Below are 20,918 nucleotides of genomic sequence, written 5' to 3' on the forward strand. Positions count from 1 at the left end.
TACACACACACACACACACACACACACACACACACACACGCCTGGTATGTTTTTCAAGCTGTGGGGTCTGGGACTCAAACTGTGCATTTAGTCATGTGGGAGCCTACCAGCTTAACTATTGTGTCACTAACTGGCCCAGGAGCATGCAATTTCTAGTAGTTACTTAGCAAGGCCAGTTACAAGCTAGTAGTTACAAGCATTTAGGAAAAAATTTCCATGTCATATAAGGTAAACAAAGAAATGTGTGTGTGCATGTGTGTGTGTGTGTGTATGTATGTATATATATATATATATACATACATACATATATAGTAGAAATCTTAGTCTAAAATACTTTTAAGATAAACTCTTCATTCTAAATAGAGTGAAAAGGGTATATAGGGTATATATTGATGAGGATGTGTATAATAGTCCCAACTGGGTTGGACTGAGGTGTAAATCATGCTGGGTAAAGTTTTTTCACAATCTAAATGATGTATAGCAATTTAATGTACGAATAATAATAAAAATAAATAAATAAATAAAAATAAAAAAGTATATAATAATATCTGCTTGACATTTCTCAATGTGTTTTTAAAGTTGTATTTTGGAATCAGCATAGATTTAGACATGAAAAAGGGTACAATTCCTTTATATAAAGAAATTTGTCCCTTTACATAAAGAAACTCTAGGTCAGGTGTGAGTTGCAAAGTTTATGACCTCCTTGGAAATACGGGCTATTCATCTCAAAGTTGCAATGCCCAATAAGCTTACAACCTAAACACGTAAAGTGATAATAAATGCTTTAGGTACCATTTTCTTTCTTATGTGCCAATTCTGAGCTTCAGCAAAAAGTACTAAAACAGGTCATTATGAATTATTGATAAATTGTACTTCCACAGAATCACTAAGGATTCAAATAGTGATCTCTGAGTTTTCCATTAAAATCTATTTTTCTAGGAGAACAATGTTAACGAAAATGCTGTGTTTTCTTTTATTTTAATAATTATGGCATTCAGGTTAGAGTGTCAGTGTTTCAGTTACTTTCCAACAGTAAAAGACTTCAAACAGTTAAGCAAGTTTTTAGCTGACTTTCCCTGTTAACAATGTGAAAGTATAGTCTACCTTGCCTATCCTTAACATGATAGGTGTCTGAGAAATCTGTCTGTTAATCTTCTCAGCGTGCATCTGATACTTGTATAAAATCACTTTTTTCCATTCAGTGAAAGATGTCTGCCACTTTCTTTAGAGGCAAGAAAATGCTCAGTATCGCACATTTAAGAATGTTAAGTTTCATAAAATGTTGCTATGGATGAATTAACTTTCAGTTTTTCTTTAATGCATTTATTTTCAAAATGGTCTCAATGCTAGTTCATATTATTATTTTCTTCTTTTTTTTGAGAGGTTTTTGTTATAGGGCACATGTGCTTGCCAGAAAGATAGAGGGAGACAGAGAGACAGAAAGTGAGAAATCACCCCCTAGGGGGGATGGCCATGCCGCAATCCCTTCTCCTTCATTCTCCTCTAGGGATCTTGGGCATGCACGCACACGCACCCAGCATGAGTTTAAGCCACTGGGACTGGGATTTGAACAGCGGTCACCTTCATGGGAGTCCAGCGATATAGCCATTATGCTAACTGCTGGTCTCAATGCTACTCCATGTTATTATTAGAGAAAGAAAGTAAGCTTTTGTTTTGCTAGAGAGTTAGAATCTGTTGAATACATGACACCTGCCTTCCCACCTCATATACACACTCTTTTTTGGTTTTCATGAACTAAATGTGGATTTAGAAATAAATTTAGTAATAAAACACTATTTAATATTAGAGTCATTGAATGGGGAATGAGAGTTTTGGTCAACATTTTGGTTACTGAAAGCTACCATGAATATCTCTAGAGGGTTTTCAACTTCTGAGAATTAAATTATATACAACTCAAACGCTTACTGAATGAACGCAAGTCTTGCTGAAGATTGCAAATTAACTTTAGAGTTCTGCAGAGCCATGAAGTCATGTTTACATTCATATCTCTTCATCAGTACTCACAAAAAAACCTTAAGAAATGGGTATAAAACTTGACCATGTTTCCTGACAAACACCCCCAAGCTTCTCTTCCAAAACAGTTATCAACACCCAACACTTACCTATTCACTTGTGTCATTTACCTCTACTTAAAGCAGAGTACAAAGTGTATCATACCCAATTCTGCCCCATTCTTCTCTTACCACTCTCACCAACCAAAATGAGTACCTTGAAGTTTTCAATTGCTCAAATGACAAAGGGATTGAATTGTAAAAAGTGGCCATGATGTGCTGGTATTTTTCATAACCTACACAGCAGCATGACACAAGCAACCTGTGAGTCAGTCACATGTACTATTGGGTGAAAAGGAAAATAAAGACACAAAACAGTAGAGTATCTTTCCAGGAAGGTTAAAAGACTTGTTCAAGGTCACATGAATTGGGAGGGTATTGGGAAATTCTCCTAAGTAGAAAAGGAAGAACTTAAAAGACTCTAGCCTTTCAGGAGGGGAAACCTCTGGTCTGTAGCAACCCTAAGATTCTATGCATATGAAGAATAATTATGCTGCAAACAAATGTCCACTACTTCTTCCTCCAAGAGAGCCAATGGCCTTAACATATAACATAAGAGAATTAGGTTAAGTACAGTGTTCTGAAAAGGCACATCCTTTAAAAATTGAATTATAGCATGAGATAGCGACACCCTCAGTAGGTCCCTCTATATGGAATGATAGCTCTGTCACTTTATTTAGATCTCTGAACAACACTGGAACAATGCTCTATGATAAACTGTCACTTTCTCAGAGGGGTTCCACTGACCATCTACTAAAAAATGTCCTCTCTTCCCCTTCTAATACCCCATTTCTTACCCTGCTTCATGTGTCATTTTAGCTCTCATTGCTACCTGAAGTATACTCTGTTCTATTTGTTTACTAGTTTCTTTTTTACCTCCCATGTTAGAATGCATGAGGGCAAGGATGTCTATTGTATCCAACTAGGATCTAAATCAGTGGCTGGTAGGTAGTACGTGCTCCACACATGTTTGTGAGTGAATAAACAAATATCTCAAGCTCTAGGGGGTCTCTGAAATTAATGTACCCTTTACAAGATTTGGTCATGTTTCCTGCCTATCTTTATGAGCAAGAGGGGCCTTATAAGTCCCATGTCTCAAATGGATACCCACAAAGGCAAAGCTGGATCCTTGGGATACAAATCAGGAGCCTTTCAGACCAGAGAAGAGGCACCCAGCCTTTCTATGGGAGAGGTCACCATTGCAGAAAGGGCAGCCACAGGTCTGTAGGCCTCCTAGGGGGGTGGGAACATTCTCATCCAGGCAGCCTCTGCAGTTCTGAGAATTCCACCCATGGCTGCTAGCAGGGGAGAAGGATGTTTACTGTTCACTTAGAATCAGGTGGAGGAACTGCAAGTATGGTGAACTTGTCAAAGGTTTTGGGTGAATCTCAATATTTCTGAGAGCTCAGAGAGTGTGTTTCTAAAAATGGCATACATCAAGTCTTAGTTGGGGGGCTAAGGATGCAAGTGTTCAAGCAGAGGTCAGATGATGCTTGACTGACTCACCTATACCTGCCTGTGCCTAGAAGAGACTAGACACTGGCTTTATATGAGCATCTGTGCCTGGGCTCCATTCACACCAGCTATCTTAGAAGTTCTGGGCATGGGGCCCCAGCATCATCAATATTTTCAAAAGCTCTCTAGGGGATGCCAGTGTGCTATCAGGTTTAAGAACTATTGGACTATAGTGAAATGTAAATTTCATTACCCATCTTCGGATCCCTTTCATTTTTCCAAGAGGGATTGGCTCTTTGTGGAATGGGAAGACTGTTTTCAGAAATATGAGAATAATACTGGAGAAAATCAACCATGCACATTCACACACACACACCCGATTTGCAGTTCATCATATCATTTTGCTTCTTTGGAGGGCTTCAAGTCTCTAGACCTTTCTGAGCATGCTCATGTTACAAAACAGACAACTTAATTCATGACAGACGAATGGAATTTCCAGAGAAAGATGAAAATGGCAGAACTCCATTTGTCTGGTATCTCTTCTTTTTAGTACCATTGCACTAGCAGCTTTGAAATATGTAAAAAATTGGGGTTGGAAGGGCCTTTGGCACAACCAGCTGAGATCCACCAGGGAAGATGAAGGTTTCTACATGTATGAGAGACTGAGTTTGTGTAAGTTTCTACCCCCTTCAGATAAATTACTGTACTTATGATTGGTGTCTGCTGTTTGCATCTCCCTAGAGTGGCTGATTTCCCACTGGGACTACCTGTAGAGAGCAAGGGAGAAGATTCTGTAAAAAGAACAAACAAGTGAGGCCAGATGGTGGTGTGGTGCTTAAGGTGTCTGGATCCAACACAGCTGAATGCCTGGTTTGAGTCCTGGACCTGGTGGCTTGAATAACACGTGAGATGTGTGTACACGCATGCCCAAAATCCTGAGAAGAGAACGAGGGAGAAGGGATTGTGGCTTGGCCATCCCCAGTGGAGGTTGCTTTCTCACTCCTCCCTCTTCTCCCCTGCCCTGTCTCTCTTTGGTGAGTACGCATGCCCTGTAGTAAATTTAAAAACAAAATAATAACAATGAAAATAAAGCAAATAAGCCTGAGATCAAGTAAGCTGGATGTAGGCAGACCCTCACCAAATGCTTCCCTTTCCTCTGACATTAAACTTTTTCAAAGAAAATTCCTTTCAAAGGAATTTCCTTTGATAGAAATTCCTGGCTCCACTGTTTATCAGCCATTAGCAATTAATGAAGAAGAAAGGTACCTTTGGAGAAAGTTCTGGCACCCCGAATTTTACATTTGAACATCTCTTTATGGCAATAAGTAATGATCAGTTTTGAATAAGGAGCCTGTAGGTTTTTTTCAACACATCTCTTAGACTTACTTTAATTTGTTAATTTCCCCCCTTTTTAATTAAGCACAAAGTAGATGTTTGCTTATTAATAACATTGCTGCTTTATATAAAATGATTAAATGTCTGAAATGAAGGATCATACTTTCTAGGCTGTTAGGGCATGTGTGTATATGTGCATATGTGTGTCAGTGTGTGAGAATGTGTGGGTGCATGTGTGTGTTGGGGAAAAACATCTCTTGTGTCCTGAATTGTCAGCTGAAGTTAGGACATTCCGATAAACTGGCAAAAGTAACCTATCACCTTCAGAGAATGCCTAAAAAGATGATCATGATGACAATGGTAGCAGCTAAATTTACAGAGTATTGAAAATTAATCAGGCACTATGTTAATTATTCTACATGTATAATTTTCTTTAATCCTCCTACAAATCTAATAAAGTAAGACTTACTATTATCCCATTACAGATGAGAAAGCTAAGCACTGGAAGGTTAGATAACTTATTCAAATAAACAAATCCATCATGATTCAGAGTTATTAGCAGTAAGGACTTGTAATACATGTTTCTAGTGGAAATCTTCCCCAAAAGCCTATGAATTTCTGCAAAATTTCAGCTACTTCAAACTCTGTCCCTGACCCATCTCCTTTCCTTAGCCCCCTCAGTTCTCCCACAGAGATCCTACTGCAGTCAAGTAGATTGACTCACTCGACTGCAAAATAGGATGCCTCTACTTTTTCTGTGTAAAAGCTACTCATCTGTAAGTTCAAGAACTATTTCCCCATGAAGCTGTCCCAACCACTCAAAGACAACCAGCTGTAAGAATTTTGTGTCCCCTTAGTTCACTTTAATATTCTCTATTAAGGCTTAGTGGGCAAGTGGTTATTTTTAAGTCTATGTCACAGATACATGTGTCATATAAGCATATTTTAAAATCCATTTAAAATTCCTTTCCCTATAAGCACAATGCCTGGCACATTGCAGGTCTCTAATAGTATTTTCTCACTATCATTTCATAAAGCAAAAAAGTTTAGAGTCTCTAATGACATTCTCCTGGCAAGTGTGTAAACTACGGAAAACTACTGAGGACAGAGGGGAGCTGTGAAGTTTTACTCTCAACACAGAATTCTGTTTTGGTGGTTCCTGGGAGAGGTCTCTCTCCCCAGTTATCCACTCTGGCCTCTCCGTTGGCTTTAAAGTGGAGGGATTTAACCACCCGTCTCCCCTCAGCTGTGCTTATGGTAGGCATGGAAGGCAGGACTGTGAGCCTCTACATGTGTGTTTCCATCCTGGCTACAACCACAAGGAGCATCAAACCCTTATATATTCTCATTCTGAGCCCTCACATGACAGGTGATAGACACTTCCATAGCAAGTGTGTAAAAATTGGTAGCTACAGGGCCACTTGTTGGAAACAGGCAAAAACAACAAGCCAGATTACTGAATCTATTTCAAGATGATTAAAAACCGCAATCTTGAGTGACATAGCCATGTGTTATGCTATTAACACACAAATCCTTAGCCTTAAGGTGTCGCATACATACCCAACAATAAAGAATTCAGGGTCTTCCTTCATGTAAAGACTTAGGCACGGATGATAAATGATTATGCAATATACTTCTCTCTTCCTCCCATCACGCAACAAACAACTGTCCTTTTGTGTATGTGAATTGTTTAAATAAGAAGCTACTGTCATGTTTGTTTTTAAATAAGAGAGAAAGAATGCAAATTCCCATTTTACAAACATGAAATCTTTTTTTACAATAAAAAAATCAAATGGAACAAGAGAATGAATATTATCAGAAGACAATTACCAATGACAATTAAACAACTGCTGCAGACCATCAGAGAGAATGAGCGTGTGTAGTACTAAGTCTTAAGATGTAAAAATTATTAACATCTGAACTTTCTTTAGGGACCACTATTCAAGGAGAAATACTTGTTTCTTTTTCCTGACAAAGACAATTTAGGCAGCTGTTCTCCAACTTCAATTTCTAGGGAGCTACATATTGAAACTGCCATCTGCAGGACAGCTTTTGTTCAGTTTGGAGACCACATCACAGGATATTTAAGAGACATGCCATGAAAGGGATACTGTCCCATAGTCAGGGTGTCCTGGATGTGGTGTTTATTAGGTGCACTTTCTTCATTTAATCTTGATTCAAAACCTCTCTCAATATGCAGGACTGGCAAATTCAACTTAATGACAAAAATACAACCCCAAAATATAAAAACATGTCTCCTGGGAAAGGGATGACCTAATAGAAATGATAAGAAAAAACAGACAATGGCAGATCTTATCATATTCAGAAATAACATGCTGGTAGCCTCTTCTAACTTACTCTAATCAGTGTAGCCATGCACTCCCCACATGCATTTCTAGTGCGCACTGTGAGCTGCAAACTATTAAGCAAAGTCTTCTTTCTTTACTCTCAAAAGGCTCTACCCAGCAGCTTCGGTAACAGCCAACAATGAGAAATGAGATTGCAGGTGCATACCTTAACCTCCTGATTGGTAAAAACCTCGACGTCCACCACACAGGCAACCAGAGTGGAAGCATCACAGTCCATGCTAGGGGCTGGCATTCCCCCTTCTGAATTTTCAATAAAGAGTTAGGTAACCTCAGAGTTGTGAGTGAAGAGAAGAGCCTCCAGAAAGATAATGCTGTGGCCAGGCCTGGGTGCTGCCTTGCCCTGGGGATGGACTGGAGGCTTGGGCACCTGGAGCCCGCTCGCACTGCACGCAGTCCTCCGCGTCTGAGGCAGCACAGCAGAGTAACGAACGGCCCGGCTCGCTCATGGCAATGACATCACCACAAAGACTGACACAAGCTGAAGCTTTTTTTTTTTTTTTTTCCTCCAAGCCTTTTATCTCTAGGCAGTGCAGTGGAGCAAATTGAACATGATTATGTGCTAAATCTGAACTCAGACTAAATCAATTCAGGCAGCGTTAGCTAGGAACTGAGTCATAGCTGTTGTTTCAGCCGAGTGCTTATGTTTGCAAAAAGCAAGGGGAAAAAATCTGACACCAGAGGTTCTGCTTTGTGGTGGGGTGTGGGGGGTAAATCTGCAGATGAGCCTCCCGAGGTTAAGGTCTGACAATTTTCTGCCTTAGAGATGAGCAGGAAGTCGAGGCATTTTGCAAATTGCTTGGCTCATGTTAATTGCTCTGTGACACTCGGAGCGGTCACACATGTTCTGGGAATCCTAATGCATCCCGGGCACGGGCTGAATAGAAATTCATTCTTGGAGTGACTAAAGAGATGGTCGTCAGTCATTTAGGCAGTCTGGAAAGAAGAGATAATTAGAGGTTTGTGGAAATTCTATTTGAGGCACATGAGTGCAGACCAGTAACTCTAAAAGCACCCTTCCAAGCTCGGGATTTCAGGCTGTCTCCAAGGTCATTCAAACCAAAAGCGGTCTGTAGAAAGGAGTTACAGCAAACGTCTCATGCAGGGACAGATGGCAGGGTCTAACCGGCAAACTCACTGATGTGGGTCACTGTCAGAACCTCGAGCTCTACTTTACCAGAGATTTTGAACACATACCTTTGCTTTCTCAGCCTCTTTATCTGATTGTGAATCCCTGAAGGGCGGAGATGTGGATAATTCACCTTTATATCCTGAGTCTCTAGCAGTATGCCTGGCACGAGTAGGCGATATTTGTCTTATAAACAAATGAACTAAACAGAAAATAGCATTCTTTCACAGTAGGAGACAGCAAAAAAATAAGCATCAAATTGTTTTTTATTTTATCATTAATTATACAAGTCCCAGTGGGATGCACAATGTGGTACAGGGTCTATTCCTAGCAGGAGGGCAGCTGCATCTTCGGTGACCATCAAAGCATCATGATTTAAAGCAGATTGGTACCTTCTGAACATACAACTGGACAAAGCATTCCAATCTTACATGCAGATGAGAAAGATGACGTCTCAGATTGAGGATAGAAGTTTCGTGGTTGGACTGCATTGTAATACATTTGACCTCAGTGTTCCTATTTAACAAGACGTTTTCATGCTAAAAGTAATCAGTCCATGAATACAGATATTTAGACTGATGAAACTATGTGTGTGCTCATGAGCTACTTACTATGTTGTCTAGGGCACTGTAGGGGATATGAAATCACACATGCATATAAATTCAACCAACACTTACTGAGAGATGACTAGGTGCAAAGCTCTGCACCAGATGCTTTACAGGATAAAATGATGAAAAAGCAAATGTTACTCTCTTAAAAAGGGCTTATAATTCAGAGGAGGAGAGAAGATATGAAGACAAATACTTACACAATGACAAGGCAGTGATGGTGGTGATTGAAGAGGTATAAACGTCATTTGGTAGGAGCACCAAAGAAAGGACAACGGATACTTAAATTAGATGCCATGTTAGAATGGCAGATGAATACCAAGGATGGGGATGAGACCTCTCTTCGGACTTTGAAACATGGGTAAGACTTGGGCAGCCCTCTAAGCTCTCCTGATTTTCCTTTCCAGGAAAAGTTGGACTAGAAATGGCCAGAGAAAAGACAGAATAGGTTATTTTGGGGGCAAAGTACATTGAGAGTTAAATTTGACTGGCAGCTGATAAAGACAGAGCAGAGAGAGCCAGATGATGCAAAGCCTGGAAGGGCATAGTGTCTATCTGGCCAATCACAGAGTGCAAGGAAAAGATTGGAGAGGGGGTAAATAGGGTCTATACATACATAAATAGAGCTAAATGTAAAGTATACATCAAGACGAATGTGAATTTGAATATCACTGGCGTCTGTTCAAGAATAAAAAAAGTGGTTATTTTTCCATATGCCACACATATCCCAAAACTTACTTTAAAAATTTCATAGCAGTGTCATGCTAGTAACAACTAGCTCTCTGAAAAGTGAGATTTGATTTGTAGTGTTTGCTAATTTCTGTGGTGTAAATACTCTCATTAAGGCTGATTTTCTTTTTCTTTTCTTTTCTTTTTTTTTTTTGCAGGATTTTTGTTGTAGGGTGTGTGCAATCACCAGAAAGACAGAGAAAGACAGAGAAACAGAAAGCAAGAAATCACCCCCAGGAGGGATGGCCACGCTGCAATCCCTTCTCCTCCATTCTCCTCTCGGGATCTTGGGCACGCATGCACATGCGCCCGGTGTGAGTTTAAGCCACCGGGTCTGGGACTCGAACCGCAGTCGACTACGTGGGAGTCCAGCGACATAGCCATTACGCTAACTGCTGGTCCTCACAGCAATTTTCACTACCTGAAATTACCCTTTTCATTTACAGCTGGGGGAGAATCGGCTGCCGTGGAAGTGCCTGGGGCGTGTGGGCATCCTGGTTAATGGCTACAAGGCCTTCGAACCCTGGTCTTGGACTACTCTCTGCCTCATCTCATATCAATACCGTCTCTCCTTTCCATGTCCTAGAGCCTTCAGTCTGTTTGGTGTCCAAAAACATGCCAAGCTCCTTTTCACCTTCGCACTTGCTAGTCCCTCTGTCTGAAAATATCCAGACCTCCTCATGGCTTGCTCCTTCTCATCATTCAGGTCTCAGCTCCAAAAGTCTTCCCCAATCAGCTGAAATAAAATATGTGCACATATGTGTGCACACATGCACACACACACATAGAATCAATCACTATCCTGGCATCTTTATTTTAAGATTATTCTTAGCATTTTTTTCACCTGAAATTACCCTGTCAGATATTCATTTATTGTTTATTACTTTTCTCCCCAACTAGAATTTAATTGCCCTAAAAGTAGAGATGTTTGCCTATTCTATTCTGTGCTCTACTTCCAAGGGCTAGAAGAATCCCTGGCACACAGGTATTATTCCAATAAATTCTTGAAGTATGAATGGATAAATACACGAGAGAATCTTAAAAGGCAAGTAGAGAGAATCAAATCAATAGAAGTGCCTCCCGATGCAGGAGTTGCAGGGAGTCCTGGTTGGGGGACACAAGGGCACATGAGTTCAGTGAATCCCAGTCTCTGTCACCTTTGCCCTGCCACGGCTCTGGTCAAGAGTGACTCTTCCAGATGAAGTAGCCAGAAAATCTTGGGATGCATCCAAACCACCACTTTTCTAGTGATTGATCACATTGAGAAAAAGCATACGCTATGACTGGACCCCTTAGCAACTTAGATATGCCCCTTCCCTTCAGTCAGGCAGTTCTCCAAGAGGATGGAGAACTGGGCTGAGGCACTCGTTTCCACCAGGGCAAGAGGAGATGCACACCTTCTAATCCCAGGGGTGGCTGTTGTAGTAGCAGCCAAGTCTGTTTTGCTAATGAGCATAGATGTTCCCGTTGCAGCCATGTGTTGTCAGAGGCTTTGGTTACTCTATGACTCCTTCTGGATCACTTAAGCTTGTGTTTAATGTTTATTAGACAGAATTTCAACATACTCAGAAGTAGAGAGAATACGATAATGAACCTTCATGTACCCTGGTGTAAGAATAACAAATGTGGGGTCAATCCAGCTTCCTCCCTGCCAGGGGTTCAGAGTGGACTGTAGTCGCCAGCCCACAACACAGCATCAGCATCCCTTGTTGGAAAGGCAAACCCCGTCCCCCAAGATAGAAACAAACACCCTGGAGGTGGGGCCATATCTGTAGTTTAACCAGCCCTGCGGGTGATTCTGAACCCCTGTTTCACCTCTCTTCCACCTTCCATAGCTCTCTAGGTTACCGTGAAGCAGATGTCTGACATATTTCATCTGTAAGTATTTTCATTTACAAATATCTCTAAAAGGCAGAAGACTCCTCTTTTGAAATCATCACACACCCTGAAATGCAAGAATAACCCCTCAGCATTAACAGATACCCTGGCAGAGTTCACAACGCCTCCTCCTCTCGCCACCAGCCTTTTCTTCCCCTCTCTTCATCTCATTCTACAGTCCTTCCTTTCCTCCTGTTTAATGGTGTGCTTATCTAAATTGGCATCCAATTAATTGATAGAGCTCATTTCCACCTCTTGGAGGTGTTTTCTTTTTCCCCTTGCAGTTCATTGTTAATAATGAAACCATGTTATTTGTCCTCGAATACCTCTCCCCATTTAGGTTTTCTTGATAAACTCCACATAGTGTCACGTAACTGGCTTCTCTATTGCTGGAAGGTCCTATTTGTTAGAATCGGAAGCTCAAGAGATTCAGATTTGGCGGGACTTCTTCATAGATACCTTGCATCTTTCTTTCAGGACATACAGAATGCCTGGTTCTCTTTTTATCAGCAACCTTTTATGCTTAATGCCTAAACTCATTCATTCATTCATCCGTCAGTAAAATGATGATATGAGGGGCTTCAAAAAGTTTGTGGAAAGTGGAAAGGATTAGTTTATTTCATTGCAGAAAATTTTTGAAATCATACATAGGCTTATTTGGAATACACAGTTTCCATGATTTTTTTTTTTGAAAACTCTCTAACATTTAGTTACTGTGAGTCAGTTTTTGTAAGACAAGTAAAATAAATGCTTGATTCTTTTTCTTTATAAACTAATTTTTTTTTGTAAATGACTATTATGATTTAAAAAGGATCATTGAGTTTTTTTTTTTTTTAAGTATCATATGAAGTCATGGGTTAAGCATGTTTGATGGATTTTAGTCCATTGTGTTTTATCTTATTTATACTCAAATTGCCTATCTTTGGCTAGTGAGGGTCTAATCACGTAGGCTCCCAGGTCATTCTGACAAGTCCCAGTAATCTTTGAGAGTTACCTTGCTTTGTTGTATGACAAAATGTTCCAGACTCTTGTTCATTTCCTGCCCCAGATAAAGTGACAGGCATTTCTCCAAGGAGCTCAGTTCTACTTAGTATTTCAATGTATTTTAAGATCACAATCTCTACACTTACAGTCACCATTTGCCCTGGGTTGGATATTGTTTATAAAATTGTTTTCAGTAGACAGAGCTAGGAAATAAATAAATAAATAAATTTTAAAGATAACATCCATGAGTTTGGTCTGATAATTTGTATTCAAATCTAGGATTATAGGATTTTTGCTGAAATTCATCAGCCCTACATCTGAATCCCTTTTTTCCATACCAAATATCTTGGTTCTTATCAATAGCATAGTCAGTCATTGGCCTTGACTCAATATATGGGCAGTGCCCTATAATCACAATATTTGTGCTACCAGGGGGGGTTGAAGATTTTTAAGTTTAATAATTTAAGACCCCATAAAGGACACACAAACTTATGTTTTAGTCATTTGGAATTGTTCCTCAATTCCACCAAATAGACACCAACTAGGTTCGTTTGTTTCACTCTGCTTTTGATTCCTAAGGGTTACTTTTCTTTATAAATTTAATTGTTTTGTAATTACAGAAAATACTTACACGGCTCAAAACCCAAACTACAAATCTACAAAGGAATCTTGCTTCTGGTTCCTCTACCACATTCCTTCTCTTCCATACATCTTCTTTGCTCATTTTTTCTCTCAGTTAAAAACCTTCTAACATATATGCATACATATTGTTTTCCCTTCTTTTCTCAAAAAAATGAGTTCACATTTTTTTGGTCTTGCTTTTATCACTAAAAAGCATATCGCTGGAAATCACTCCATATGATATGCAAAAATAAACCCATTCCTTTTTTACAGCTGTATAATTTTCCATGACGTGGCTTTACCAAAGTTTTGACAACTAGTTACCTGTTTGTGAACATCTGAGTTATTTACAGGCTTTTGCTAGTAGATTGTTCAGATATAAATAGACTATACTCATGTCTTTTCATATTTGCCATTGCTTTCTTTAGCACAGATTTTAGAAAAGAAATTGCTAGATTAGGCAAATCCATATATACTTTTGATGACTGTGGCCACATTCTCCTTTATAGAGACAGTACCTGATTTGCTTCTCCAGCAGCAATATACGAGAAAGTTTGCTTCCCTGCAGCATATGTTGGAGAACACATTGGACATTTGTCCATCTGGAGGATAAAATGTGACTAGTTCAGTGAAGCTTTGCATTTATCTTCCTATCGGCATGCTTAAGGACGTTTCTATATGAGAACCTGTCTAGAATTGTTCCAATTGATGCTTCTCTAATTTTTCTCCAGCTAATTTGGATTCTGTTTCTTTTCTTTTCTTTTCTTTTTCTTTATTTTTAAAGTTTTATTTATTTATTTATTGCCAGAGAGAGAGAGAAAACATTCCCTGCTGGGGTAAGGTCACATTGCCCTCCCTTTCCTCCATTTCTCCATCCTGTTAGGATTAGTTGCATACACACATGCCTGGGATATTTTTAAGTGGCCAAGGCCAGGATACTAACTGTGGTTGGTCAAATGGGATTCAATTCCTTACCCACAGTGTTTAACCACTGTGCTACACGGCCAATCTCTGATTCTGTTTCTGATACCAGCAAGTAAAAAGTCCTGACTGGGGAACCAGCAGTTAGCGTAATGGCTATGTCTCTGGACTCCCACGTAGTCGACCGCGGTTCGTGTCCCGGACCTGGTGGCTTAAAACTCACGCCAGGAGCGTGTGCGTGCGTGCCCAAGATCCCGAGAGGAGAATGGAGGAGAAGGGATTGCGGCGTGACCATCCCCCCTGGGGGGTGATTTCTCGCTTTCTGTCTCTATGTCTCTTGTCTGTCTGGTGAGCGCACGCGCCCTACAGTGAAAATCTCTCCAAAAAAAAAAAAAAAGTCCTGACTGCACAGTACAGTCTTGAATGAGTTTTTTAGTTTACATTACTTTTTTTTTTTTAGAGAGAGTTTTGCTATAGGTCACGTGCACTTGCCAGAGAGAGAAAGACAGAAAGCAAGAAATCACCCCTCCCCAGTGGGGATAGCTATGCCTCAATCTCCTCTCCATTCTCCTCTCAGGATTTTGGCATTCATGCACATGCTCCTTGTGTGAGTTTTAAGTTGCTGGGTCCAAGACGTGAATCATGGTCAACTACATGGGAGTCCAAGGACAACCATTACACCATTTGCCAGTCTCATACTATTTGAGTGAAGTGGAACATTAGTTCATGTGCTTAAGAGTTGTTTGCATTTCTTCTGCAATACTTCACTATGGAGGGCACTGCATACGGAAGCCATCTTAAGAGCTATCCGCCATCTTAGAAACCCTTGGGTTTCACTTTCATTTCCTCACTGAGCAAACCATTTCCCAGAAACCATGTAACCAACTGTCAGAAACTATGTAACCAACTGTTCTTCCCCTGGGGCAGATAGGTTTCTAGGCAACAGGAGAGATAACTGTGCCTCTCCTTGGCTGGACGTCTGTTTGAAGTTGTCAGACACTCGCCAATTGGTTGAACTAGAATCCCTAATTTACATTTAGGGCAGCTTCCAGGACACCAATGATTGGTCCATGCTGTAATACTTTTTTTGCATTTCAGGCAACCAATCAATGCCCACCAGCCTGTATATAAACTCGCCATTCTTCCTTAATAAACTGAAGACTTGATCAGCACCTCGTCTTGTCTCCACTCTGTGTATCTGTGTGAGTTTGTCCCTTTTCTCGCTCCCTCACCCAGGTTACTGTTAGACTGTCCTGCGAGTTGGGACACTTCACCTCTGATTCTTCATCACAGGCCATCACAGTCTTACATGAGGGTTTTGCACCTGATATTCCCTCTGCCTGGAATGCTATTTCCCCCATCTTAGCAGCATTTGCTCATACACAGCGTTTAGCTCTTCCTTAAGCTCAAGTGCCCCCTCCTCAGGGAAGTCTGCCCTAATTATTTTATCTAAGAAGCATCTCACTCACTATCTCCTAGCTCTGATTTATTTTTATTCCAGGCACTGATCATGAGCCAATGCTACATGTTTATTTGTGCAGTTCTCTCTCTCACATTGGAATGCAGGCTCTATGAGGGCAGAGTTCCTCTCTCTGCTCACTGCAATATTGCCTAATGCGGACAACAGGGCCTGCCACTCAGTGAGGGGTCTGTGAATGTGTTGCACGAATGAATATAAATGAGTGGAATCTGTTGGTATGAAAGCCACCTGAGACCAGCTACTATTGAGGATATAAACGAGAAGTACAGGGATCTTCAAAAGTTCATAGAAAATATATACTACGAAAAATTTGCATGGATTTAAAAAACTGTGCACCAAAATAAATCTGTACTTTAATTCTATTTTCCATGAACTTTTTGGAGTCCCTTTACAAATATATAAAATAGGTCCCTGCAAAGGAGGGTGACCCTGAAGAAGGAAACTGAGGCACATGAGGGTGACTTGGGTACATGGACAAGGGAGATGGTGTGGTGGGGGCAAGGGAGACCCATGATTAATAAGAGGGACATTGAAAGGGAAGAGGAGGAACAGGGACTGCAGTCCTTCTCCCCCCAATTCTGCTGTAATTCATGCTAAGTGACAGCTGACTTAATTGGAGAGTAGCACTGCCTTCATCCCACCCCAGCCATTGCTATTTCCTCTTCCCTTACTTTCCCCTCCAGGTCCAAAGGTCTGACCTGCCACCTTGATCCATCCTTTAGGAATACATCTTTCCCCTTTCCATCCTTGACATCTGAGTCAGATGGTGCATTTACACTGGGCAGTGCTATGCCTAAGAAGTTCACACACTTTTAAAATGATAGAGATGAAAGTAAACAGAGTGTTTGCTCAGCACCCCTGTCTTTTAGACATTGCATTCTCTGGAAACTGCCCTTCCTTCTCCTCCCACACTGGATTTGTCTGAAGGGAGCCCTGAGCAGACCACAGCAGTTGGAGTTCTCAGAAGGATTTTCTAAATTAAAACTGGGTCAAGAGCACCAGTTCCCTGTGGTACCAGGAGCCTGGGTCTATCGATGGCCACGGTTTTCACATGTGCCTTTAAATAAAGCTCAGTTCAGACAGAGCAGACAGAACCAGTGCACACGTCCTGAAAGCAGCAGAGTCCTGATTTTCATTATTCAACTCTTCCCTTGGTTATTTTAAATCTTCTGGTATTATCTCAACCAATTGTCCCAAATTAATTCAGATACTGTTTCTATGACTAACAAACGAAAAAGTCCTGGCCTATCCACATACATAGAATGCCCTAGATTAAGTAACAGGGGACAATGGAGTGGGAGCAATCAACAGGAGTCAGATATTCAGGTCTCCAAATAGCTCCATGGAACCTCTTTCCTCCCTGCAATCAGTTTTTATTTAAATAAGTGTTTTTCCTTTTATTATTTTTTTCATTTCATTTTCTTCCATACATTCAATCACGTTATTATTTGTCTTACAAAATGGATATTTAAACAGATGAACATTTCTCCCTAGTACTCTTGATAAAACTACAAAATATCTTCAACAGATAATACCATATCTCTTTGTGCCATTAATGCTTTGCCTCCCTGCCCCTTCCCCAAATGTCCTTCCTCAGACCCTCCTCTTTAACACACACTATATCTGGACTGCAATCTGTTTTGAGGCAAGGACTTTGGCATAATCCTAAACTTCCTTCTTGAGATCATAGCAGAAATCTCAGCATTAATTTCTGCCAAGAAAACTTCAGGACAGAATTTTCTATCTCCATTTCCTTCACTTTACTAACCTCCCTTTTAGGTTTTAGCACTATCTAATGAGTTTTGAGCCACTTGCTTTGAAAATCTGCATTGGGTCTGATACTTACATTAGTTTAGAATGTCCTATGTATTGTTTTATGGTTTCTCAGTTTAACTTGGAATTTAACTATTACACCATCATTTTCTTAGGACTAACTTAGTGAGGATATTCTGTAAGCATTCATATGCACTAAGATATCCATATTTCACAATGGTACCCTTTAGAGATGAAGCAATTGTCTAATGTCACAGAGCCAGCCAGTAGTAGAACTAGGTTAAATTAAAAAAGTTGGCTCTCAAAGCATGCACTCTTAATTTTTCAACTTTTCTGTTACAAAACTAACTTTTTTAGAAAAGTGCAGTTGCATCTGAAAGAGTTCCAGTTGTGATGTAAAGTCTGGACTAGAACACAACAGAGGTAGGAAGGAAGGAAATTGAAATCTCAAAATAACTTCAGGAGGATAGCAATCAATGTGGCTGATTTGTTGTTGTTGTTGTTTGTTTGAATTCTCTACCTAGCAATGAAGAACCAAATTAGGCAATGAGGAGTGGTGGAGACATAGTAGAAATAGGAGAGAGAATTTGGTGACTCGACTGGAGGGAGTAAGGTTGTCAGATACAGAGAGGAAGATGGTGTACAGTTAAGTCTTATGTTCAAGAAAAAGAACAGTGACAAGAGTGGGTTTTGGAAAGGGATGAAAGGTCTCATCCTCAGGCAAAATCAAGAAAGACTCCAATAAAAGAGAGCAGGACATCTGATATGAATCAAGGTCTTATGAGCAATGTTGGGGGGTTTGTTTAAAGACAAGAAAAAACCTCATTTGGCTGGAATGGAAAATCTGGGCAGGGCAATGGTAGCTTAAGATATAATAAGATTGGAAAGAAAGATTATAGCCACATAGATGAGGACTTTGGGTGCCAGAGTGCCCTCTGTAAGATACAGAGAACTATCAAAAGTTTCTGAAAATGTCTGCACATTACACTGAATTGGAGTGGAGAAGAACTGTGAAATGTGGTGACTGCAAAACTCTTGCCAGAGGCAATAATGGGCTGGCTTATGGATACATAATTTAAGAAGTGGAATGATTATGAAAAACACCATGGTGACAGAATGTTTAGGATTTAACAATTAATTGGCTGTCAAGTTAATGGCCTGGGGATGAAGGGTAAAGTGAAGAGGAAAGCAGGTTGAAAGTAAAAAGAAAAAAGAAAGGTGGAAAGAAGGATCAGGGATAAACATTCAAAGATTCAAAATTTCCAATCTGGGTAGATTTTGGTAACCTTATCTACAGTGACTTAGTTACAAAGGTGACAAGAATAAACTGTGATCAGTTTTACACAAACATCACAACAAAGTACATATACACATTTGTTCACTTCGATCTTTAGCTCTAATGTCACTAACCTTTATATTAATGAAAAAATTAAAAAGAAGGGGAAGGAGAAAAACAGACTATGACTTACAGGGATAATAGGTGCTGGTCTTTATTGGTACTACATAGGAAAGAGCATTATTGCATTACCATCATTGTTCTGACTAATCAAAACTCTGGAAACAGGTTCCTTCTCATCGTATGCCTACTCCCCTCATGCTACAACATATAGCATAGGAAAAACAATGCACACGTCTAAGAATGTGGCCTTTCTAATCACTACTATTTTGAAAATACCCAGACCTGGGACCAGCAGATGGTTTAATGGTTATGTCACTGGACTCCCATATAGTTGACTGTGGTTTGAATCCTGGACCTGGCAGCTTAAAACTCAAGTTGGGTACATGTGCATGGGTGCCCAAAATCCCAAGGGGAGAATGAAGAAAGGGTTGTGGAAAGACCAACCCCCCTGGAGGGCGATTTCTTGCTTCCTGTCTCTGTCTCTCTGGAGAGTGAATGCACTCTACAGCAAAAATCTCTAAAAAATAATAAAAAAATAAAATGCCCAGAGTTTAGCTTGAATTGTAAATATGTGAAAGCATTTGATGAATACTGGTCTTTATTTGAATTTAAAGTGCAAAAATACTTCTGGAAAAGCAAATGGACCAGTTTGAGACCTGAATTCCTAAATTTCTCAGCAAGCCTTCTCTTCTTCCTGTGGTCCCTTGTTTAAACTGTGACATCACCTTTTACCAGGGCATCTCGTGTCACAACTTCAATCATCTTTGATTCCTCCCATTGGCAGTCCATAGCTTGACTAGGGTTAGGAGCTGATTGATCCAGAAAGGGTTCAAATGTAAGTAGGTTTCAGAGCTGGTTGATCCAGTGAAGTTATCAGATGTCTCTGTCTCTCTGACTCAATTTTCTGAAAGACAGTATCATTCTAAAGCTGCTTCCCAGGATGGCTACAGGTAACAACTACTGTCCCTATTTCATCCCACTATTGGACCACACAGGTTACTTGTTCACTTCTGAGCATGACTGTGGCTAAGAGTCCCAGAGATTCATAACGGAAGCAACGAGAAGCATAGCCATGAAGCTGGGATGTATTTACGTGCATAAAGAGAGGTGGCTGAAAGTCCACCAAAGGTTTGTTTCCTCCTCTCCAGTATAGGATTGTTTCTGCAAAGTGGTTTCCCAATCAGGACCCACTTCAAGTGTAATCCTGTGACTGAGTTCTGGACAACAGAGTGGGAGCAGAAATAATGTATGCTGCCTTCATGTCTAGCCTATAAAAGCCCCCTTTAGTGTCCTCATTTCTCTTCTTCAAACCGACCTTGGGAACTAGATGTTGAAGACGGTAGAGACTCAATCATCCCAGGTCTCTGAATGACTGCATGGAGCACACTCCAATTTCCTTCATCATACTCCTCTACCACACTGCAAATGGGGTAGGACATGAGTGGGCAATAAACTTCTCTCATAAGACCTTGAGAATTTTATGGTCTATGTGCTTAGCAGACAGCATTGCCTTAACTAATATAGGATGTGTGTGCTGAAGTATGTTTCTGTGAATGAAAAAATCTGATTTTACACAAAATGAAAAGCCCAACAGGAGTAGAACCAGAAGCAAGATGATTTAATTCTCAATTGTGAAAAGGGTTTAATTTTAAATTTAATTTGAATCTCTTTACTTGGCAAATGAGCAGGTAGACATAGCGTTATCTGATGTGTGTTAGCATGTGCCAAGACAGGGACCATGGGAAAACAATGGAGCTTCAGAAAAGGGCAGGACAGCAGAAAAGGTAAAATAAATAAGGCCAGAAGAGAAATTTTCTGATAAAGTTTATAAATTTTTCAAAAGCTAAATAGATACTATGATTGATAAAATTTAGAATAAATCATCAGAATTATGTCAGAAATATAAATAAGAAATAATTAGGAAAACACTATGATTATGTCACTGGATCTTGTCAAAGTGCAAATTGCTAATGCCCTGTACTTTAAAAAAATTGCACTCACCTAAAATGGCAGGTGGTGATATTGAATTGCTAGCTGTATTATTTCTAATAACTCCAGGGTCATCCTAAGAGGAAGGAATCTAGAAAAGTACATGGCTGGCCGATATCTTTTTCATTTATTTTCTCTTTTTTAGGGAGCAGTTGTAGTAAATCAAAACAGAGAAAGGG

The 20,918-nt window shown here is 40.1% G+C and overlaps 1 protein-coding gene across 2 annotated transcripts in view; it reads right to left on the reverse strand.

Annotated features, from left to right (window-relative positions):
• The window catches only part of RCAN2 (regulator of calcineurin 2), a 304,665-nt gene that overhangs the window by 113,467 nt on the left and 170,280 nt on the right, over positions 1–20,918 (reverse strand). The window contains exon 1 of one of the 2 annotated variants that reach the window (XM_014588014.1): positions 7,377–7,572. The exons of the other annotated variant lie outside the window; for it this stretch is intronic. Within the exon in view, the coding sequence (XP_014443500.1) occupies positions 7,377–7,463 (87 nt within the window). The 5' untranslated portion in view covers positions 7,464–7,572. Of the gene's footprint in view, positions 1–7,376; positions 7,573–20,918 lie in introns of those variants that run through there. 2 annotated transcript variants of the gene reach the window in all.

Source organism: Tupaia chinensis, unplaced genomic scaffold (genome assembly GCF_000334495.1).
Source record: "Tupaia chinensis unplaced genomic scaffold, TupChi_1.0 Scaffold000252_1, whole genome shotgun sequence".
NCBI lineage: Eukaryota > Metazoa > Chordata > Mammalia > Scandentia > Tupaiidae > Tupaia > Tupaia belangeri.